Source organism: Cyclopterus lumpus, chromosome 22, assembly GCF_009769545.1.
Source record: "Cyclopterus lumpus isolate fCycLum1 chromosome 22, fCycLum1.pri, whole genome shotgun sequence".
NCBI lineage: Eukaryota > Metazoa > Chordata > Actinopteri > Perciformes > Cyclopteridae > Cyclopterus > Cyclopterus lumpus.
In genome coordinates, this window is record NC_046987.1 from 16,782,966 (window position 1) to 16,807,870 (window position 24,905).

The 24,905-nt window shown below is 41.2% G+C and overlaps 1 protein-coding gene across 2 annotated transcripts in view; it reads right to left on the bottom strand.

Moving 5' to 3' along the window:
* rab11fip5a (RAB11 family interacting protein 5a (class I)) overlaps positions 1 to 10,610 on the bottom strand; it is a 32,372-nt gene extending 21,762 nt beyond the window's left edge. Inside the window, exon 1 of one of the 2 annotated variants that reach the window (XM_034563247.1) lies at positions 9,631 to 10,610. In XM_034563247.1, the coding sequence (XP_034419138.1) occupies positions 9,631 to 10,007 (377 nt within the window). In that variant the 5' untranslated portion in view covers positions 10,008 to 10,610. The other variant, XM_034563248.1, reaches the window with a different exon arrangement.
* Positions 10,611 to 24,905: the final 14,295 nt, after the last annotated feature.

The window sequence follows — 24,905 nt, forward strand, 5'->3', positions numbered from 1 at the left end:
AACATCACCAGACCTAAATTTAAACCTCATACTTCATTTCTACTGACTGTTGCTAGAACATGCTGATTCAGTAGTACACTGTGTGGAAACTGATGAATCCTAGAGAGAATAAAACAAGTCAGAGGCTCAGAAGAAAAGAGCCATTTCGACCTGATGTATCTCCTCCATTTGCTGAAATATACAACCCAGAGCACTACATCACTGTGACACCCACCAACCTCTTCTAAAGGGCTTTATAAATATTACAAACTGTAATGTGAAGGAGTCTTGGCACAGTCCTCTCAACCGCTGCAATATAAATGTCACACTACTGTCACTGGAAACCACACACTTGAAATGAAAAATCATGTGGTCATCTGTATGTAAAGTGACTTTTATTGTTGTTTTGTTTGTGTCGAGTTGAGCTGGATTTAAAAGCGTTTTTTATTTCCTCCATCTCACCCGAACCACTAATTGACTGTACTTTTAACATCAGATTTTACTGCCAACATTCTCCCCTCCTTATGGAGTTTTGTCCCCATGCAAATAAAACCTTGACCAATATAACAGCTTCAAAGAATGTATTATTACTCAATCATGAGAGCCCAAAGATAACACAAATCAGACAGCTTTACTTTTGAAGGTGTCACTTGGAACAGCTCAAATTACAGTGAAAACATACCATTTTCTAACACTGAAGAACTGGGCAGTCATGTGCTGTTTTGAGTCAGTTGACATTCTTAAAGATACAATAAGGTAAGATCCATTTCAACTTTTTTTTGGATCCAAAAGTATTTTCAGCTATGAAAAAAATCGAAATAACTGCCTTGTCACCATTGCGGCTGGGTTTCAAACCTCGATACTTAACTCAATTATGTCTGAAGCTAGGGCTGGTCGATGCGGCTGCAATCAATATTCTTACATTAATTAATCTTGACATCTTAATAACTACTTTTGTTAGTTTTCAATTACAGTTTGAATTGAACAATTGTTTTGACAAAAACAAACTATAAATGGATAGGATCATATTTTCATATTCCACCGGACGATACAATAATACAAATACTGCCAATCTCTATTGAAAACTGTTCAATTACATGTCAACTCGTCTTCTTGTTTATTTATAAATAAGATTTAGTTTAAACACTGGTGTATTTGGTAAGTCTTTTAAAAAGCATAATGAATTAACGTTATGTTATCCAACGAAAAGACATACCACACATTAAGTGCAATAACAACTTTCATAGGCTTATAAGATGTTTTACTTAGGGGAACTACAAACATTTTACATATAAAAGTATTTTTACCGGTCTTGATGATATAGTACTGCAAAAATAAGTTTGTGACTCAAGAAGGAGCTGCACAAAGTCTTGACTGCCTCGGGGGGATTTTTCTCTGCAACACCACAAGTGGCTATTATTACAAATCTGCAGGCTACATTAGCAGCTACTAGCGTAACATACCCAAATGTTCTACCAAACTGTTGGCAGTCGAGTTTCCTATTGGGTAATGTAGGCGCCGGGTTGTGACAAGGAAGAGGAATTAAATATCTCTAGTTTTGCTCAGGTGTCAACTGCGGTTCTGAAACGTGAAGCCAATGAGGTAGAGTCTTAAACTTGCATTCTCATCTGGTTGCAAAATGAAGTCTAAAATAATATTACCTCAGCAAATATTGTAAACATGAGTTTATGGTCTCAATCGCAAGTTTCAAGTCTTCTTTAATACAGCATGAAGTTCATTTAGTAAATTATGAGTCAAATAAGACTATAAAGCAGTGTATGTTTTAGGGCGGGGATTACTGTGATTGAAAGGTCACTACCGCTACCAGAGCCGTATACGGCGTCTCTACGTCACTCCTCCGCAGCCCAAATATGGTAACTTCCGTTCACTGGTTGCAGAAAACCAAGATGGCGACGGCCGTAATCCAAGATTGCGACGGCCAAAACGCAGAACTCAAGGAGTCCATAAACAAATGGATGACGTCACAATGACTACGTCCACTTCTTAAGTCTCTGGTTTTGCTGAATTAATTTTAACTGTTCATAATGAGTATAAGGATGTTAAAGAACTGCATCACTAAAAAGGGTGGAGTACTCTTTCAAGTAGGCTATTTAATTAATGTTTACAATATGACAGCCTTTCTTTCCTTTGAGGGCGGCTGTAGCTCATGGGGTGGTTGTCCTGTAACTACAAGGTAGCCGGTTCGACCCGCGCTCTCCCCATAGTTTGCATGTTGAAGTGTCCTTGAGCAAGACACTGAACCCTCAGTTGGTCCCCGGGCGCTTCACTGGAGGCCACTGCTCAAGAACAACTGGGTCAAATACAGAGAAGAATTTCCCCAATAAAAGGATCAATAAAAGGATACATTATTATTATACTGCTTTCGTTTGCAGCTCAGTCACAGACATTTCAGTCTGACCATTTCCCCAAGCCCGGTTTCAAAACCTATTCACACATTTAACTGTAGGAGTTGATTCTGACTTGTGAGAATGCAGGAGCTTTTGTCTACAACAACGTATATTGTAGCATCAAGTAGCACAAACACAAAAACAGTGGTTTCACCTTAAATGCTGCTCATGTTTTAGTGGATGTTCTCTGTCAAACCAAAGATGTTTGTTTTTTTGTTTTTTTTAAACGGGGTGACCTACGTGAGCAGTGTTGACTGCTGGGAGGTGATGCTATTGACCATCCCAGATTCATCGAATACCACATGGAGACACTGAATGTACCATGACACTGTTAGGTTGTAGTGGATTTTATATACACTTGCACATGTAGATAAGAGAGGTTATGTTTTAAATTAATACATAAAGAAAGATATGATCATTAATTTGAGGAATATTCTGAGGAATGTATTATGAAGCATAAGAGAGGATCACTGTTTTATTATTCTGTTTGTTAATGACAAATGTAAAGATTCATTGTATGATGCATGGGAATGAATGGATGTTTTATTGTTTAGACAATAGTTAAAGGGATGCCGATTGAAACCTGAGATGTTGCTTTTATTCTGTAGGCAGGATAATAGGGTTTTATTCTGAAGGGGAACTTCCTGTCCTTGACCGGAAGTGTGAGCTTTGACCCCCGCTAGTTTATCGATTTGAGGCATTCTTTGAAGTGGCCAATGGAACTAACCTTCAGGTGTGAACCTTATGTCTTATTCGCTGGTCAGCGTAGCATGCTGTGTCTCTGAAAGGTATTTGCATGAATACCTCCACTAACCAATGGGAGCTTAGCTCAGCGAATGGACTGCGAATAAAACTAATTGTGAGACGTGAATTTGGTCTCTTACGTGGTGACGCCAGACAGAAACTGTTGGCTAAGTCAGGAGACTGTGGAAGCGAAGCCATGTGAGCGCGTCGGGGCCTGGACCATGTATGTATACAGATGACTCTTGTTTGTTATGATTAAATAATGATTATTATATATCTCTGGCTTCGGAGCTTCTTCTTCCAAGCACAAGGTAGCTCGAGACTCTCTGAACTCTTACAATTTGGAGCCCAACGTGGGGCCTCTGAGTGAGCCTTGTGTTTTGAGGAGTGGCTCGAGGCTACAGAGTAGCATGATTTAGAGAAGGCTGAACTTTGTTTGGGCCTCTCGGACGGCCTCTCTGAACTTTCCCACACACAGCGCTGATTAATCACGGTCTGCAGAGCCCGTTTGACCGAAGTCTGTGTAGATTATACAGGAAACATTTAGGTGTGGGGAGGTCAGAGCTGGTTGTGCGAGGTTTTAAATTTAGCGTGAAACACGACATAGATTCTAAACTATTACCTAAGAGGTGAAGGGGTCATCGGTATATTTGTTTGTTGAATGAATGAATATATGTTGACTGGAAGTTTTGTGCATGCCGGTTGTCCTCGCTGGGAAGCGAAAATATTCCATATGTTAGATACTGGTTTTCCATACACTTGTGCGTTTTGAGTTCCAACAGAACTGAAGTCTGATATGCCTGTAGGAGCTAAGATGTTAGCGGTCTGCAGTGGGAAACGGTTGGAAGTTCGCTGAGTTATACCGACGGGTGCTCTGTTGTGTCTATATACTAATTCTCAGGTTCTGTTTGGATGCACGGATAAATTATGGTCTGGAAAAGACGACGCATGAATTACTAGGCAAGGAATTCATGGCTAGAAACCGAAATTTAAATTGCTTATGACGACGCCTGCGGTTGAGGGCCCAAAGCTCCGGGCTAGACAACGAAATTTGCGGACAATTAAATATTGGATAACCAGTTGATATAACACAGTAAGAGCCAGATGGAGTCGCTGAACTGCCATTCTGTATTACTGCAAACGCGTTGTAAATAGAGTACAGTGTGCTAATGTCTTGTAAATACTACGTTAGAAATGTTTGTTAAAATAGAGGAAAATGAGTTTTCAGACAAAGGGTGCTGCAGCTATTAAAACTCACTCATTTGAATAGGGGTGGGGAGTGCTGAATAGCCACCAGGTGTGAAAATCCCCCAGCCAGAGTGCTGCAGCCTTTAACCAACTAACTCACCCCCACCTCCATCACCATGTGGTGGAGTCACACCACAGACCCAGCATCCTGTGTCACCTCCCGCTTTACCCTTAGCGGAACCCTTCCCCCGCATTGACCTCACGCCAAGTACACTCAAGAGCCAAGTAAGATCCAACATTAACTACAGGACTACAGGTCCACGTAAACAAATGCTGTCAGTAGGAAGAGCTGCCCAAGAGGACAGTGAAGAAGAGGGCTACCAGATTCAGGCCCCTATCATAACCTTGAGCAATGGCTTAACACAATACAAGCCATATAATCCCAGGGATGTGCAGTACCTCGTCGACCAGCTGCCTTCCCTGACGAGTGGAGGATCCCCCTGGATCAAGGCACTCAACACGGCCACCAGTGGGACTCCATTAGCAGTGGGTGACCTAAGAGCCATCCTGGCAAAGTGCTCCTGCCTGAGTGAACTGCAGGAGTTGGAGAGAACTGCTGGCTGTTCAGCCGCCTTGGACAGCCAGGACATAGACACTGTTAGCATTCATCTGTTTGGAGCCATCAGAACCAAGTGGCCCTATACTCCAGATATGGACAATCTGGCCAGCATCAGACTCAAGCCATGTGAAGAAGCCATGGTGTATCTGAAGCGAGCTGCTGACGCCTGGGAATCTGCTACAGGCACCAGACATGACAGGGATCAGACCTACCTGAACATGTGGAAGGCTGCAGTGGTGTCAGGTCTCCCTGCAAAGTTGAAGCGAGAGATGCAACGGACGGTGGGCATAAAAAATGCCACCTATGAGGTGTGGAAGGAACACATCACACACCACATCGCTCTGCACCATGAGGATGAGGAAGAAGACAGAGTGAACAAGGAGAAGTTGTTGCTAAGACTGCTGAAGCTACAGATAGCAAAAGAAGATGCGGAAGCTACTAGGAGAGGACTGAGAACACAGAACCAGATGACTGTTGTGAGTGACATAGCCACCCAGATCCAAGAAGCAGTGGCCAATGCTCTGGAGCAAGAGAAGAAAAGGAAACAAAATCACAGAGACCAGCCTTGTCAAGACGGACGAGGAAACAACAGAGTTAGCACAGATCGGCTAACCTGTCATAACTGTGGGAAGCTTGGACACTGGGTTAGGGACTGCCACAGTCGACCTTATGGAACAAGACGACGTGGAGAGGATGTCCCCAACTAGCATCACATGCCTGCAGGAGCCATGGAGAAATGTGGCACCAGCCAATGACGACGACACCGATCCCTTCCTTCAGATTTCTGAATCAATTGGATTTGCTTCAGAAAAGGAGGGAGGAAGGAGAATTGATACTGAGATATGGTGTTCTAAGGAGAATTAGGTCTGACAATGACACACACACACATTTTTGTGCAAACAAACACCGACAAGAAGTTAAGAAATATATATAGATGGAACACATTCACATAGAGCAGTCTATCACCTAGTCAAGAGAGCTAGTTAAACAATTAATTCTAAAATGGCTAAATATCTTCCAAAAGGAGGGAGAACATTTCTCTCGCCATGAGAGTTGTCAAGGAGACCCATGTGGACTCTACAGAGAGCTAGGAGAAAGTCCTAGCTTCACGAAAGAAGGTGGACAGGGCTGTTTGAAGTCGTTGATAAAACTTCACACGCCCTCCAGGTAAGAGGCCTCATGAAAACAAAATGGCACCATTATAACATATTGTGTATTTGCAGATCCGCAGGCCAAAGAATCACAACGAGCTGCTGAAGAGTTGCAGAATCAGGAGGGTAATTCTGAGTAGAATGGAAGACCCAGAGAGAAGTAGAACTAGGAGAAGATGTGAGGTTACTTCCACATTTCTGCCTAGGCGCAATAGTTTTGGAAATTATATTGGTATTACTTTTTATTTTTGTGGTAGGTGCAGCAGTGAAACATTGGCACAAGAGTTAGGACCGCAACACAGAAAGATGTTCACAAACGACACTGAATCGCACTGCTCACTACACTAGACTTGCCATTAACTGCACCCCCAGGGGCAAGAGTTTTGTTCCCCCCAGAAATAGATCTAGGTGTTCGAGCAAGAGAGGAGAGCCGAACGAATACCAGCTCGCAATCAGATCCTAGCAGGATTTGAAATAGTTAAAAGAACATAGAGTTGATCAATTACATTTAATATAATCCGCAGAGATGAATAAATTAAGAGAGAAATAAATTTAAGAGAGATGGGATTGGACGAGTAATTAAGACTCCGTTGGACAACAGAAGCGCATTTAATAGTTGATTCCTCCCACGGGTGAGAAGCTGATCCTTGATCATATAGTTTGAGATTGCTAGTCTGAACCTGGATAATTTAGTTCCTTAAGAAATATTTTTTGAGATTTTGAGAAGATTAAAAGAAAACATAGAATGACTACTTCTCAGACATGTTGGTGAATTGGTTCGGGAAATATGAAAATTATTTCCAAATATATTTCAGATATCCAACTTTAGTTAGAGCCGGCGCAGAAAGCCGCTCTGTGTGTTTTTAATTCTCTTCCACAGCTACACTTGTCTCCATCGTCGACCTTCATCGTGTACCTGACTGCCTGCTGTGATGGACCTCACCAACAGATGAGCTGCCCACAGAGGAGTATCGTGCACCTTTAACACATTGATTCAAATAACAAAACACAGAAGTATGATGATAATAAAATAAATATAGTGTTTGAACTTGCTGTTTTCCTTTTACCCGAGGAAATCGAGGATTGGAGGAATGCAGAGAGAGGAGACCATGGAGGAGATGAGCATGCAGAGAAAGGAGACCATCAAGGAGATGAGAGTGCAGAGGAAGAAGATGCACATAGACATATGCACAGATAGACACATATCTGATCACAACACTCCTAGACTTTAGTTACTTTGCAGAGCAGGGTCAAAAGGAGGGAGTGATATTGTTTTTTCTTCCACAGGTATTGATGATAGAGATTGTATTACAGTGATGTTTACAGTGCGGTGAAATAAAATCCAATACAAGTTGTTTATACTATGGAATAGTATAAAAGGAGGGACTGTTAGGTTGTAGTGGATTTTATATACACTTGCACATGTAGATAAGAGAGGTTATGTTTTAAATTAATACATAAAGAAAGATATGATCATTAATTTGAGGAATATTCTGAGGAATGTATTATGAAGCATAAGAGAGGATCACTGTTTTATTATTCTGTTTGTTAATGACAAATGTAAAGATTCATTGTATGATGCATGGGAATGAATGGATGTTTTATTGTTTAGACAATAGTTAAAGGGATGCCGATTGAAACCTGAGATGTTGCTTTTATTCTGTAGGCAGGATAATAGGGTTTTATTCTGAAGGGGAACTTCCTGTCCTTGACCGGAAGTGTGAGCTTTGACCCCCGCTAGTTTATCGATTTGAGGCATTCTTTGAAGTGGCCAATGGAACTAACCTTCAGGTGTGAACCTTATGTCTTATTCGCTGGTCAGCGTAGCATGCTGTGTCTCTGAAAGGTATTTGCATGAATACCTCCACTAACCAATGGGAGCTTAGCTCAGCGAATGGACTGCGAATAAAACTAATTGTGAGACGTGAATTTGGTCTCTTACGTGGTGACGCCAGACAGAAACTGTTGGCTAAGTCAGGAGACTGTGGAAGCGAAGCCATGTGAGCGCGTCCGGGCCTGGACCATGTATGTATACAGATGACTCTTGTTTGTTATGATTAAATAATGATTATTATATATCTCTGGCTTCGGAGCTTCTTCTTCCAAGCACAAGGTAGCTCGAGACTCTCTGAACTCTTACAACACCAAACTGCTGACACTTCAACATCACAGGCTGACTCTAACCTTCAAGTGACCAGCTCCAACAGAAGGAGACTGGTTCCCCTTTCAGCTCATATTCACAGGTCTGAGTGAAAGCACAGTTGGGTTGGCAGCTAGTTATGTTTTAAAATCCATCTGCCATAAAGCACTTAGAAACTAAAGAAGAGGAACATTTGGGTTTGTCATGGAGTCGTTATTCAATCTGTGCTCAGGGACGGGGGATGTCTTGGATCATGTACCAATACTGATTCATACTGGACTGAAAATACTCTGGCACTTGTACAAATGCACCCACCAGGTGATGCACATTGTATTGCTAGGTCGCAATATGATGATGCTTGTGACAAACTTTTCAAGTTGGAAAGAAAAAAGTAATTTTGCTCTGCCTCGGATAATGTAAACAAAGCGCCATCACATCTCGTTATGATCTAATGGCAGGACATGTTTCAGCTGTCCAAAACATCAGCAGTCTTCTTTTTACATCTTTTCTCCATCAAAACAGAAACAAATACATTATTGAGGAAGCAGAAAGTCCAATATATGGACATAATTGACCATAATGCATTGCTACCTTGCAAAATCACTCACTATTTTTCTTGTTAATATGTATCACACACTTGTTGTCTGCCATGTATTGAAAAGGAATTATGGGGAGTGTTGAACCTCACAGAGAGAACTATATAACAATAGGTTTTATGGACAGTTGGTGCACCAAAACATGTTTGTCCTTCACCTCTAAACAACTCCAACAAAACCCCACATTGGTCATTAATTCAAGTTATATGGGGGTGGAAAACTTAATGTTTAAGATGATCACACTTTGCATCGGCCTCTTTGCATCCTGTGCTCCAGTGGGTTGGTTGGGCTGTTGTAAAAACATGTTGTGCTTAAAATACCTTGGAGCTCTCGGATAATGAATCAGTTAGATAATCCCTGGAATTGGAACAGGCAATAATCCCCATCCTGCTCTACGTCATGGCTCGGCTATTGGGAACCAACAAAACAAAACACCTAATGTGGACAAGCCTGGAGGAGGTGAAAATGAAGTTTCTAGAAGGACTGCTTTTTTGGGGGTGGGGGGAGCCTTCCTCCTTAACGAGGTGAATAGTGGTCAGAAGAGTTTGGTGTGTGTGTGTGGGAGGAAGGAGGGTGTGTCTGCAGGGCCCTGATGCAGCACCAGAGACTTGACAGCTGTGTTTATATGTGAGAACAAACTGTGAAGCAACAACAAAAAATAGGATAAAAGCATACTAGACCCGGATGAGTTCAATGAACATGGGAAATAGCAGTACGAGCTGCATGCAGGTTTTGATCACCCTGATGCTAACACACAGACACACACTGTATTATACTATACACATGTATAGACAGCTGCACCTACTCGTTTTTCACGCATCTAGTCTCATGGAAGATCTTATCCAGCTGGATCACCGCCTGTCCGAGGAACACGTCCAGCCCCATGAGCGCCCGGTGCATCGCAATGAGGACCAGCTCGTTGCTCCCGGCCGGACAGCTGCTCCGCCCGCCGGTCTCCGGCACGCCGGGCTGCAGCTCGAACGTGCACTCCTCCCTCCACTCCGGCTCGGTGGTCTTCTCCGCCACGCAGGTCGAGTATTTCTCCTTCCCCAGCTGGATGATGGTGTACACGTCGCTGGTGCCGTGCTTGCCCTTGCCCCGTAAGCCCCTGCCTCTCAATACCGTCACCTGGACGTGTGTCGGTAACCATTTCTGGTCCTCCTCTACGGTTAGCGAGGACATGTCCTAGCTCCTCTCCCCCCTGCTCCTCCTCCTCCAGACCAGACCAAGACAGTCCGACCGACCGACCTGCCGCGCACACCGCGAGGCGAGGCAACCGGGGGAGAGGTGGTGGTGGCGTCCGCCGCTTCCTCCCTTGCTCTTGGTGTGCACAGTCACATCAGCTCCGGGGTCGGCGGGCGGTGCCGCATTATGGCCGTCTGTCGGCTCTGCAAAGTTGCCGTGGTTATCGGTTGTTGTGTGTGTGTGTGTGTGTGTGTATGTTTGTGTGTGTGTGTGTGTGTGTGTGTACGTGCTGCTGCTCCTCCCTGTGTCTCCCGCAGCGGTCTCTGCTCTGCGGCTGCAGCAGCGTCCTGTCCCCGGCGCGGCGTGTCCCTGCCTCTCTCCCGCTGCCGTGCGGGCCTCTCTGCGGGCAGCGACGTCACGCCTCCTTCTTCTGCAGGACGAGGAAGTTCAACTCGAGACACCAACTCGTGCTTTTTGCACGCACCGAGACGACAATACGGGCGCACGCTGAAATGTGGCGGCGTGTTATATTTCAACCACATAAAGTACACTCCTAAATGTACAACTCGCCTCCACCTGGCCGCGATGACTCTGATTTAAGGCCTCTGCACTACAAGCGAGAATAGCATTCCTTTAAATTATACAGTAAAGCCAGGTGAGGCTGCCTGAACACGTACAGTGACACACGTAGGCTTAAATAAGCCCTACATGCTTACACAACATTTTAAATAGTGTTAAACATCTTACAAAGAGATGTACATCATTATAAATGTCATTGTTAATCAATAAAACATCAGAAAACTATTCATTATACCCACTACAGTACCCCCAACAACCAATATGAAAGATATCAAGCTTGTTTTGTCGAAATCCCAAAGACATTCAATGTCCTATATTATTAAGACAAAGAAAGCAGGAAATTATCACCTTTAATAAGCTGAAACACAGGGATATTTGAAATAGTTGCTTGAAAACTGATTTAAACTGATTGGTTAAACTAGTTTCTGGTTCATATATTCAATAATGGAGCATGTGGTTGAAAGCTGACAAAGCGTGAGACCTGAATCCTAATTTGTATTGTGTTGTGCTAAAGTGCATATTATTTACAAGGTAGTCAACAAAGTAGACATGTGGTGTATACATTTTCATAAAAGCTAGACTGTGTAAAAAAAGGCAACTCTGTCCACTTACTAGCTATTCTCAGAGCTTTCGACCACATGATCTATTGTTATTATGGATGTTGATGTATCTGTTGACATGATCAGTAGCTGCAGTTAGGACTTCCTAAGAGTTAAGCATACCAGTTTCTCCCTGACAAAGCAAGCGTAACTCAAAGTCCACTTACTAGCTTTTAACTGTATCACATGGCCTCCATCAACAGTTCAGTGCAGGCTTGCAGGGGGCTTCCATCATCTCACAGGGAAAAAAAATATTATTCTGAGTGACCACTGGTGATAGATGAGGATGATTTGTGATCAAAATCAAGTTTCATTTATTTGGATAGCTTTAGTAACAAAGACTTTTACAACTTTTTTAACTGCCCTTTTTAAAGCTGTGCTTTATATTCAACGATCAATCTTACTTATTTATCAGTTAATGTCTGATGAATAGTTATAAACACACATAGTGTTTGCTTTTATCATATTATGATGATGATGTATATGATACACAGGGTTTATGGGGAATCTGTGAAGCCTGATATGACAGACATTGGTACCATTTTTTTTTTTTTTTCAAAAGCACCTAACGTCATGACATTAAGTCACCCACACCTGACGTCTGATATTTTGAGCACATCATGTCAGTTTTCTTTTTTGCACTATGGTGTCACTGTATTAAAAGACGACACCAACACTATGAAAAGCAGATATATTGCATTATGTAGTTAAAAACAAATCCCCATGAGTCTCGATTTAAGTCAACTTTGTCACATTCATGTAACAGAACAGATGTGACTGTTTCTCTCTGCCCCTTATGTAGGATCCTTTGTAGGAGTGTCCTTGTGGTTGCTTGGGTCATTTATAAAGTTGTTTTAAATTCTGGTTTCTTCTATATTTTGCATGCTATAGTCGTCGCCCCTCCAAGCTTCCTCCCAGCTGTCATTGTGAAGAAAGAATTTGTTCCCAGTTGAATTGCTGCTGTGAAAGGCCTCGTACGACCCGGGGCGTGTGAGGTTTCGTCGGCCCGAGAGTGAGTGATGGGCGGACTGGGCCAGTTAATGTTGCTGCTGGTGTTGGTGATGTAAAGCTGAACTTGTACACGGCTAACATGTGTGAAAAATCCATAAATGAGTTGAAGACTTTGCTGGTGATGGACCCAAAGTAAAGTGGACGGCTTTCCTTCTACTTCATATCCGTTAAAGGGGTCATTAATTTAGGTTAGAACTACTTTAGTGGTTAATTTACAGACGCGAATGACGTTTGTATCCTTCCTGCAGTAGATGTGAATGTGCGTTATATCACAAGAGTGCAGGTTTGGAAGCAAAGCAGCCACACAAGAGCAGTTTGAGGTCTGCCACCTTGCTCAAGGGCACTTCGGCACGGTTGTGAGTTGCTAAATACATTTCTTCATTCATCAAGCAGCTGTATTTAATTATGCAATATAGATGAAGATAAAGATAAAGACATTGGGATTGGAAAACTAAAACTTTAACATGAATAAAAAGCTTTTTATAAAAGATTTGATTGTAATTTGAGACGTGATCAGATGTTAAGTTTATGCTAACATCCAAATTAGCCCAATTATAATGCAAATACCCACTAACCAAAAGAATTGCACGACACAAATTAGTAATTTAAATATTAGACCAGATGTTGGTTGAATGTACCAACCAACGTCGAACCGTTGTATAATGTAGTGACGCAGACGTTAGCTTGCTCACGTTTGACCCAAATAGATTGAAGGTCAACACATCTGACACTTGACTGATGACGTAAACTGAGAAGATTACGTTAGCTTTCACCAAAGTAACACAATAATATGTTTAGTATGTAGCTAGCTTACTATTATGTAGCTAGCTTACTACAGTTAGCATACAGTTAGCTTAGCTTTATATGTATCGGACAAATTTACCTTATTTAGAAGTTCCTCTCACCAAACTGGTTTCCAGTAGCTCCTCTTTAATACTGGTTCACCTACTAATGTGAATAATATTTGTGTATGTGCGATTAGATATAAACAGTGGTGGACAGTAACTATTTTTACTCAATTAAAAGTAAATACTTTCAAGCACTTTTGAGGTATATGGGTATAATTTACCTGAATGTTTCAGTGTTATGCTGCTTTATACTTCTACACCACCACATTTCAGAGGGAAGTGATATAAATGGATTTGATTTAGCCGACAGTCTTTGGATGAAGCCATTTCTGAGTTGGGAAGTCGTTGTTCCAACTTTAGTGTGTTCATGTGTTCATTCGAAGAGTCGCTTTGTAAAACTGAATATCATATATTTGTTATGCCTTCTGTCCAGCTGCTGTAAAGAGATGGGATTCAAAGACCACAGTAAGTGAAATTTAAGCCATTGTTGTCTACCTTACGCGTGCACCTTAAAGGAGTAGTATGATTATCATGCATGTTTTTTTGTTCTTGTTTGAAGATGTTTTACTTTGGGTAACAAAAAATAATTTCATAATGCGCTCTATACACCGAATGCTGCCTAGAGTATTAGGCTGTGTGCCGGGTAATTAATCAAGATAGAATCGATAGAGATCCAGTGCAAAATATTTATTCTTTGGAAATTTGCTCTATATTTTGTTTTTAGCATCTGAGCCACGTCCAATTTTACAGTATGGATGACAATCAGGAAGAACTTTTGAATGAATTAAGGTACTTTTCAATCTGGACAGCATACATCTGTCCTTAGTCCCTCACATTGGACATGACAATTTATCAAAATTAAAATTAAAAAGTTTCCCTCTTAATTTCCATTCTCCATGTTCTCATGTTGACAAAAGGTCGAAATAAAGTTGCGATTCGATGTCCATTACAACACAAGAGCTGTGCTTATTGAAGGTTTGGTATGTGTCCCAATGTCTAACTTAGCTAACGTCTGCAAATTGGAGAAAACTACAAGGCAACTGGGAGATTTGGCTTAATAGAATTTTTGTGAAAATAGAAGAAAGTTTTTTTCGCATTCAGGTTGAAATGTCGTTTATACAACGTTGAAACAAAGTGGTTTGATCTTGACTATGAGCCGTTGAATTGACGCTGGTTGCAAAAAACATCAGAAGGATCTCAGACTCAACTAGATGCTGCATTGACCTCCAGGACCAACGTTGACTTGTCTGATTGACCTCGAACAGTACGGAAAAGTAACTTACTGTATTATTTACCATTAAGACATTAGAGATAGTGCTACTGTAGTTGTACCTTGCAGGGCAGCTAGATTCTCGTGATGTCATGAGATTAAAGGAGAATCGTGGGAATCATCTTTAACACAAAAAAGGCCGTCCAGCCAGAGCACGGACCAGTCAGCGTCCTGTGAGGAGCTACAGGCAGCTAGGGGCGTGGCTTAGGTCTGTGTGAGATGAAACCACGAGGTGGCTGTTTTTTTAAAACAGCAACCCTGGCCCCTGAAGAGATGATGCAATAGCTCAGTTATATAAGAACTGGAGAGTATTTCTTATATGATGAAAGATCAAAGAACAGCGCTCTGGCGTGTCAGATTAACTGTATTTAAGCAATGACGGCAATGTGGTGGCCATAATGGATTTAACTTGATTTTAATGTTTCATCATGGACTGTTTATGTAATTGTAATCATCCACTAAGCAGCTCTACTAAAGCAGGTGTATGGTCATGCTCACATCATGCATGCGGACTACTGCTGCCCATATGAATTACAACTTATGGATCACTTTGAGCTGCAGTCTTTAAGGTTATTTTGACAGACGCACTTGAGATTTTCCACTCAGGTAAAGACAGAGTAAACAGACTGTTCTCTGAAGTGGAAACCAAAGAAAAGGAGGCACTCAACAAACCTTTTTATCCACGAAATCTGAAGTGCAGGGACTTAAATTCCTCCCACTCCTTCCTTTGTCATTTCTTTCCGTCCACAAACCTTCACGATGTTCACCTCTTCTGTCCTCTCACAATAATGTATTATGTTTAGCACAAAGAGAGACAAAGTGCAGATAAAAGAGTTTATATGAGAAAACTTTATGATTGTATAACATGCTGATATGAGTCACACATGTCCTGTATGTCGTCTCTCTCAGAGTTTGATTTTATTTGAATTGATTCTCACAGTATTTCAGCTTTCAGGAATCTGTCCATGATGTTTCATTGGAAGTTCATGTCCTTGAAGCAGTAAAGAGGTTTGAGAGTAAATTAGTTTTTAGTGGAATCTAGTGGCAAAGCAAAGGTGTGTGATTTCTCTACATTAAAAAAAAAAAAAAAATACAAGTAATTAAATGTGGAGGGAAAATCTCTCGGATAAATGGTCCAATCTGAGTTGTTGTGGACTATCTGTGACTTGGAAGATGGAACATAAATATTTTAGCGCTGCCAAGATGGAGTTTTGGCCATGGAAAGGTGATTTTGGCAAAGAGATGAAGCAGGTTTAGTTGGTGGAAGTCCAGATATCTGAGGTCAGCAAGCAGGCGTCATGGTTGTTATCTCCAGAATAGCTTTAAACAGCATTATCAAATAAATGTAAATGTGTTGTTTTCACCTTACTCCGACTATACCAGTTGGGTTGGAAGGAAAATGTGGTTGAGATGTTATTTACGAGGGAATTTAGTATAGAGATCTTCTGTGCGTCTGAACTGCATAACTTGCAACATTCTCATTGTGACTGCAATTACATCATATCAATCCCTGTGAATGTGCAGGAATGGCGGACAAGGTTTGCATGAATTATGAGGGCTTGCTCAGATTTTCCCAACACATTTGAGAGATTTGATTGCCATTTAAAAGTTCAACACCCACATTATATCAAGTTTTAAAAAAAATAGTATTCTTCTTAATCTTTGTTCCCCTGCTGCATTCCCAGTTCTGTAAAGACGAGCTCTCCAGTCGGCAGCCAGAAGCAGAGAACTCGATACCAGCTGATGCAAACAGCGCCATCTCTTGGGCATCGCAGGTAAAGGAAGTTATTAGTTTGACTTCTGTTTGCCAATGTGGACATTATTCTCTTCAGGGCTGCAAATAACCAGTTCTCACTATCAGTTAATTAAAGATACCTTCGGCCACAATTTAGGACGTCTAAAAATGTAATTAACAAGTGAAAAAGTATGTAAAAATTAGTAAAACAGCCCACAGGATGAAAACTAACTTGTTAGTTAAATCACTTTGATCATAATTTGACAGCAAGAGATGTAAAGGAGCATCTTCACAAGTTTTATAAATGTAAAAAGCTGAAATTAATTAGATGTACAACTGCAGACGTTACATCTCATTAGAAAGTTAAATCAAATACTGAAAATGTCTTAGTTTGTAAGTAATAAAAATCCCTTTATCCAAGGCTGGATTACCAATGGGATGAAGGCAACTGCCCCGAGGCCCTAAACCCTCACGGGGAAAACAACTATTGAAATTGTGTATTGTAATTAGATATCAAACGTTGTGTGAAGAATCTACCTATAATTTTATAAGGAAGCTTTTTATTTACAACATTACTCTTCATTGTAGTGGAAGTCTTAAACAATAGAAAATGTATTCTACATTTTGTATAATTTCAACTTTGGCTGCTTAATTCTGCTGCTACGCATTGTGTAAAAACTATTTCTCAAGATATGCAGCAGTTGTGATCTTAAAAGAGTCCAAAATGCAAAATGCAAAGCTTCTCTTTGCTTTGTTGACATACCGTGGCCGACACCGCATGCTTTCAGCTTTAATGTGAGCTTGCCCCACTGGCTGGTTCACGGCCACCGCTCTGCACGTCCCGGGGGTTCCAGCTGAAAATGTAATAGCTTAGCTGTGAGCCACCGGCTCGCCATCGCCATGCTGAGAGCCGTTGAGAGGCAATCCAAAGGCTCCCAATCCAGTCCTTTGGCTCTTTTAAGGCCTTGGTCATTTCAGTGTATTGGGCCTCATGCAATAACCACTCGATTAGTTGTGAATCGATTCAGAATCTTAGAAGAAACTTATCAATATGACCTGGGGGAGTGGATTAATGTAGGCTGACATATTTATCATGTTTCAGGAAGACAAATAGATCAATATCTGATATGATTCAGATTGGTTTCTCCTATTTTGCTCCACTGTTGCAGTTGATATTCTCTTATTACATCATCATATCATATATTCACTTAAATGTGTCAGCTTCTCGAGCCAAAGTGCGACATGTCGGATTCGTGCCTTACAGACTGGATAAATTGCCTCACGTTACTTTGCTTTACATACGTTACGTGAAATGTTATGTTATGAGAAACGTGTGTTGTGAAATTTCCTTCTGCTTTGTGAGACGTTGTGGTTTGTGAACGTTTTGTTTCGTGAGATGTTGTGTTTTGTGAAATGATAAGGTGCCAAACTGCTTATTATTTCCCAATGCAGACCAACGTGAGGTTTTAAGGCCGCTGAACATCCCTCTAATCACTCGAGAGACCAAACTTGAGAGCCTTAAAGGCATCTAACAGGCTCTAAATGAGTGGCTGAAATGTTTAGCAATATTTTTTTACAAACTAATCTGTCTATTTAAGATATTATCCCCACCAATCATGAAGACGACACAGAGATGCCTAAAGAAAGCCTCGCTTAGAGCTCATCAAAGAGAGATTCCTCGTCTATTCTGGGAGCCGAGCTGCCAATCATCCCCTCATCAGACTCGCAGATTCATATCAGAACAGCTGTTACATAACCACAGCTAATCCACATGTAGTACGGATACACACACACACACACACACACACACACACACACACACGCACACACACACACACACACACACACACACACACATACACTCTGGTCGACAATAAGGGCCGGCAGCTGCCTCACACACTCCGAGAGCAACAGATATAGACGAGGCCCTGAGATGGATCCAGTTCAAGCACCGCAGTGCAAATGGCCTACTTAGAGTTTAAACTGGCCAATTAGTGACCTAATCAGGGCTCACTTTCTCACCCCCGATGAACGTAATGAAATGCTCCCGTCCTCGTACGGGTGACACTGATTCACGGGGTTCAAAACATCGGAATACCTCAAACTCTGCAAGAAGTCATTAAAAGGGAGGACGAATTAAGAATGTACTATTGTCTTTTTAATCTAATCATGAACAACGACAACAGAACTCCAATTGGGTGAAAGCAAACTAAATCGCAGTGCTCATCATTGGTCCTAAATTGGATTTACAGTCCTGCAGTCCTGAATGTTCGCGTTTTCCCTCATTGGTATGAACCAACAGTCTGTGCATGTCTGTCATATAACGCTCCGCTGGTGCGCAGCAGCTGTCATCGGGCAATGAGTACTGGTGATACTGGTGTTACTGGGCTTTATGTAAATCCAAATGTTTAGACTGTGTGGAGGGGATCGGGTATCTGCAGGGACCATAATGAGTTTTTATCTGGACCCGAACAGGAGATCATGGAGAGAGTGACCCAAACTTCTGAATAAGACGCTCTGTCGTTTCCTTTTACATGGGCCATGAAATACCAGCAGCTGAAGCTTTAATCATTGCAGGTGTTTGAGGTTGTTTGGAGAGTTTTCCTGATCAAAACCGTATACAGAGAGTATCGCATGCTGCAGATTGTAAAGCACCTTGAGGCAAATTGGTGTTATTGGGCTGTGTGGGAATTTTTTTTTATTTCTTAGTGATATTTTGCAGCTGTATACATTAAGTCTCCATCTCATCATTAACTGTATTATTCCTCCATAGTAAAACACATATATGTTAAATGAATATCCAAAACAGTTGAACAGCCTCACATGTGAAGCTTCAACGATGCGACATGTTGTCTGTTTTATCGCCTTTGTGTTGATAATTATTCTCACCTGCTGATTGGTTATTTAAAGCCCAATCTAAAGACTGCTCGATCAATCAGGGACACAGGAAGTGCTTTTGGCTGTCAAAATAAAGGCAGCAACGTGTTGTGTAAATGATTGTCAGCTGGTAAACGGCACACAGTGTTCTTTGTTCTTGGGCATAACAAACGTATTCATACATTTAGAGGAGCTTAATAATGCATTCATGTTCTAGAAAGAAAAACATGTATACAGGTACATGTATGATTACAAGTGATGACAATGTTTTTATTCCCATGACAACCATGAGGCTTTTATTCAGTACGTTATGTCATGAGAGTCATATTTAAATAATAAACTGTTCAGTCGTATGACGGTAAAGGAGTGTTATCCTTTCTAAACAGCACAGGAGATTAATTCAGTGCCAAAAGCCATTTAGTACCACAGAGCTGCAGAGAAATGCTGCATTCAGGTGCACTCAGTCAATTTTTACAAAGCTTCCAAGAAGAGGTTGGATGCCATGAGAGGAAATCTTGGATGTTAAGTTTTTAGTAACTTTCAAAAGCAGTTTCAGCAGCAGAGAGTACAAGGAGAATAAATGTGCATGAGTTTCAGGTTGTAAAGAATGTATTTTCCAAATATTACTGTATTGCATACTGACCTCAGTTTAACCTTTACAGGAATACCTTAAAGACTTGTGCACATTAGTGGTTACAAATGTATTTGACAGGCAAACTTCTCCTTTAACAAGACACTGCATCTCAATAGTATTACAATTGAACTAGTTTATCATCACACCATCTATTCAACATATCTGCAAAATGTTCCCTGATATCGTTTTATCTTTAAATTATCTTATCTGGGTTCTATTTTAATTTCTATTTATTTTAATTTCGAAATACACCATTTATTTATGTATTAGTTTATCTGTACATATTTTTGTCGTTGCGCTGCTGCAACACCTTAATTTCCCCCTCTGGCGTGTAAATTACATTTATAGATAAAGAATTTGGTCAAAATAACAATTAAATGAATCAGATAAAACTAAGAACAAGAAATCTCGTCATGCTCAGTGGCTCCATTTCCCCATAGTAAGAAATGTGAACATGATTCATCATCGATCATCATCATATCATGCATCTGTCAGTCCTGCACACTGTTAATAGACATGGCTCTACATGACCACCCATTAGATGTGCATCATCCAATATGTACAAATCTGCATATTCTCATATATATGTACAAACCTATTTGTGTTTGTCTATCTTCCTGTGAATATACATGTGTATAAGTACACCGAGACCAATTCAAAACCGGAGTCGAATAACCTCGTCTGTGTTCACAAAACTTGGCCAATAAAGAGGATTCTGATTCAGGATCGGCTGGATTCCGGGGTTTCCGACGGCCCCTGAACGCAGCGTGCCTCCCGCGGCCTGCAGACGGTTTGCGCGGCGCTCTTGCGGAACACTTGCGGTGGAACAGCTGGCGCAGAGCGGCGTGTTTTCCTTTGCGGGCTCAATAATGCGGTGTTGGTTTACCAGCTCTGGGGATGTGGGCTCTCCCTTTGTAACGCTTAACCGGCGACTTAGCGGCCTTTGTCCGATTTATATTTTAATTATCTGCTAAACTGCGGCTGAGGGCCATGTGGGAAAGAGCCGAGGACTGACCCCGGCAGCTGTCAATCACCCAGCGAAGGAGGAGGACGCTTCATATTCACGCACGCGACATTTGATTTCACACAGAAGTACCATATTTGATCGGGATTGTATTGTTTCTACTAGAATATCAAAAGGTAGAAGTATTCAGATATTTGGAAATAGAGTGTAGAAAATGTACAACATGTCCCTCTAAGTAGAAGTTTAAAGTTTGGAAATGCTCAAGTAAAATACTTAAATCGTGTCCTTATGTGTACTTTCACTGCAGTCAGTATGTAAAGAGGTGATCTGAGATCACGTGAAGAAGACACAATCGGTTCTATATAAATACGTTTGTATTTGACGCCATCTGTTGGTCATGAAATGAAAATGACTCAGGATGACAAAGAGACTAATTGTCTCAACTTTCAAAATGTCATTTTAATAAATGAAAAATACCTTTTTATGAATTCAGAAATATACATATTATTGTTCCTTATATGGAACATCTTATCTTGTTTCATCTTAAAAAGAACACTTACAATATACACTAAATCTGTGATATTTCCATTTTGTTAACTTACAGGAGGTTGGTTATATAGGATATTAACATTAATTATTTGGAATATGATAGACTGGCGGTTACTTTTGGGGGAAAAAATGATGTACTAAAAGTATTTTTTTAAAGTTTCCCCTACTGTATAGTTTGGGTTCAGTTCATCACAAATCCAAACATATCAAAATGTGCCAATTATGTTATTATTGCAAGACTTAAGATTCTGAGCCATTTGGAAAATAATAAAAGCTTGAAAGCGATAAAGATAGCATCCTTGATGAAGTATATAAAAGCTTGTAGTATATAGTTATTTATCGGGGACTGTATCTCACTTCTATATGTACTTGATTTGACTTATTATTTATTATTGTTATTTATTATACACAAACACTATTATATTGTATGATTCTTGACTTCCGTTAATGTGTATTTTCTTTTGTCTTACTGTGTTCATTGTGACCGTTTTGCACCAAATTCCTTGTGCGGGAAAACCTACTTGACAATAAACCTTTTTCTGAAATATTTTACATCCTGTTATAGTCTCCTCATATAACCCTGACGTAATACACGCTCTTTATATAAACAAATCTATAAAACCTAAAAGAAAAGAAAAATCACAAATTCATCCCTCCTTTGCTGTGACTTAAAGCGTTTCTGCCTCCAACAGACGACCAGCGATCATCTCAGCTAATAGAGATCAAAATGTGAGGGGAAACAAAGAAGAGAAGAAATGGAAATCTCCGTCTCCAGCTCAGAGGAAGCCCTCTCCTGCTGTCTGCTCGTCTGTGGTGAATATTAAGTGACGGCCAGGGTGATTTGTCCTTGTGTTTGTCCTCTTCTGATACTTCCTCTCTGGGCGTCACATCCCCCATGAAGAGGATAATCTGCTCCCAGCGGGGCTCCTCCCAATGGAGAGCTGAGGAAGAAACACTCAGGCGTACGAGCTATTGTCCCTGGAGTCGACACAAACCATCCAGCGTTTTCCAGAGAGCAGCCACAGTTCTCCCGGTATTTAACATGCGAGCTCATACCTTGTGCTGAGATTTCATGCTTGTTAACAGAACTGGACCTTCATTTGTGGTGTCGTATGGATCATAAAACAGGTTGTATGTACTCAAGCAGACGGGAATTATAACAAAACATTGGTGTATGTTTGACCATGTAATGGCTAGAAAAACATATTCATATTTGGTGCTTTGTGGAGGAAGGAAATATGCTTTTAATCATACTTAAACCGCACTGAGACATTTGTTTTGCACCAGCTTTGAGTTTTTAAATAATAATCTCATTAGTAGCAACATTTTCTGGACTATAAGCTCTCATCTTTCTCTCAAACACGAGAACTAAATGCAACACGTCTACATTTGTTCTGCAGTCAACAGGTAAAATGAAGTAAACGTAAACTAGTACCTAGAAGTAGATGTGGTAAACAAGTATGTACACTTCATCGTGAAATCACATCTTATACAGATACTTACTTAATGAACTCGAAGGACAAAGAAACCGTGTGGAGGCCGAGCAGCCTCCCCGCGGTCTACCGGGGATTGAACTAATACAGTGGAACAAAAGAGAGAAGCCGATCCAAAGTGGAGCGAGCGAGTTTAACGGAGCCCGTCTGACTGTTTGATGTCCCCGGGGGGGGGGACGCAGGAATCATGTAAGCCCCCTGTAATTTACTGTTTGGGGTTGCCTGGGTAGGGTTAATTCCCACAAGGACCTTTCTCCCACTGCTTTTATAAAGTCAGGATTTGTAGAGCTGCTCTCGTTGACCCCCCGGAGGTCACGAGGGCAGCAGAGCAGCGTGACCCTCCTCAGGGCCGAGTGCGAACAGAAAGAGACACACTGCAGGGAACAACAGTTATTCACCACCCGAGCAACAATGTTAAAGGTCCCATATTGTACAAAATTGGGCAATTTTTGTGTCTTTTTATTGATTTATTTTATAATACTTTATAATTGCTGTGAAAGTATCTAAACTCTCACAGCACGTATTCAGAAACCGTGCCTTTAAAAAAAGCCTTCCGGGTTATAGTGACGTCACCAGTTGAACCTAAATCAGTGGTTTCCTGCGAAGACGGAAATACATTTTGACTGCATGCATAACAATGTACACTTTTATTAATCCCACAGTGGGGAAATTCTTCTCTGCATTTGACCCATCCTTAGTTATTAAGGAGCAGTGGGCTGCAGCTGGGGGTTCAGTGTCTTGCTCAAGGACACTTCAACATGCAACTAATGGAGAGAGCGGGGATCGAACCGTTGTGGTTACGGGACGACCGCTCTCCCCCCTGAGCTACAGCCAACCCCCAAATGTATTTGCCGAGCGGAAAATCGACACGTGTTGCCAGATCTTTTCGGGGAAATCGCACGAGAAGTGAGGAATAACGTTATATATAGATACTAAATATATATATAGATAATTTCGCAGTTTTAAATGTAAGCATTTTATTAATTGTATTCCTATTTACAGTGCATGGGAATGACATTAGCGGACAGGAAGTAGACATGGACCCACGTTGGTGCCTAGCAACACAATTCTGTTTTAGAGCATTGTCACATTGTCACGTGTGTAAATATGTCCCTCTCTTATGACAAAGGAACCTTAATTTGAAGCCACAAACCTGCATTGAAGTCAAAGTCTTTGTCTGGTGCATCTTTTGGACATTATTTGTGTCGTCCACACTAATAAATGTTACTTTACAGCGAGGAGGAAGAGCTAGTGAAGAGGGTATTGTAGCCAACTCAAAAAGACCTTGGGAATTTAACGCCGGAATTGTGATTATTGCAGAAAATAAAGACTGTGACAAACAAACGTTTTTGATACTTGTATGTTTTGTTCAGCAAAATAATCTTCACACACAAACACACAATCACCAGAAGTCAAAAGCTGAGGGCTATTAAACAAACTATACATTACGTCTCTCTCTAGGCGCGTATAGAGCGCCACCTGCAGAGCCCTGAAGTTCACCAAGAGGAAAATTGAACACAAATATCACAGTTCTGTCACGACTCTTGAGATTGACAGATGACCTCTGCATGCAGAAAACACCACAAGATGGACTCTACGCTACCAACATTCAACAAAACCATGAAGGACTTTAGAAAGTCTCGAGTGACACCGATATACTTTGGTTTCACTCTCCGTTATGATTTTAAGAAAGGACTTTAACGATCAGCTAACACTGGAGATATAAAGCACAGTTGCAGGTACACGATACTCTACAGAGTACCGTACGTTTATTTACTATGTTGCAAAGAAAAAGAACCAGCTGAGCAGAATCATATCCCCAACTATTACGAATATTTACTTATATTATTTATAGGTACTCTTGTCTCTCAAACATGTAGATTTAAATACGCATGTGGCTTCAGGTTGATCACCAGTCCGGACCACCCTCATGCTAACCCCTTTACCCATATTTCCCATGATCCTTCACGGCCGGGTCCCCGCCTGTCTCCGTCCCCTCGACTTTGAAGGGGCGTCCAGACGTGCCCGAGGAGTCACGGCGGTTCTTAACTGTCACGGTCAACTCCCCGGCTGCGGGAGAAAAGGGGAAGGTCAGGATTACGAGGGTCTGTTTGCTCTCTGTGACCTTCAACCTGCCCTCCAAACTGACACACTGACCGCTGCTGTGGGAGCATCATAATCTCACTCTTCTCATCATTTATTTAGTGCATTAGCATCAGCAAACAGCAGCATTTGGTCAAATTAATCCTCATCTGTTGCACTTTTTTTTTACAACAAAAACACACTGGTTTTTTTGTGTGTGTGTGTTTGCAGATTTATGACCTAGTGGCTGCATT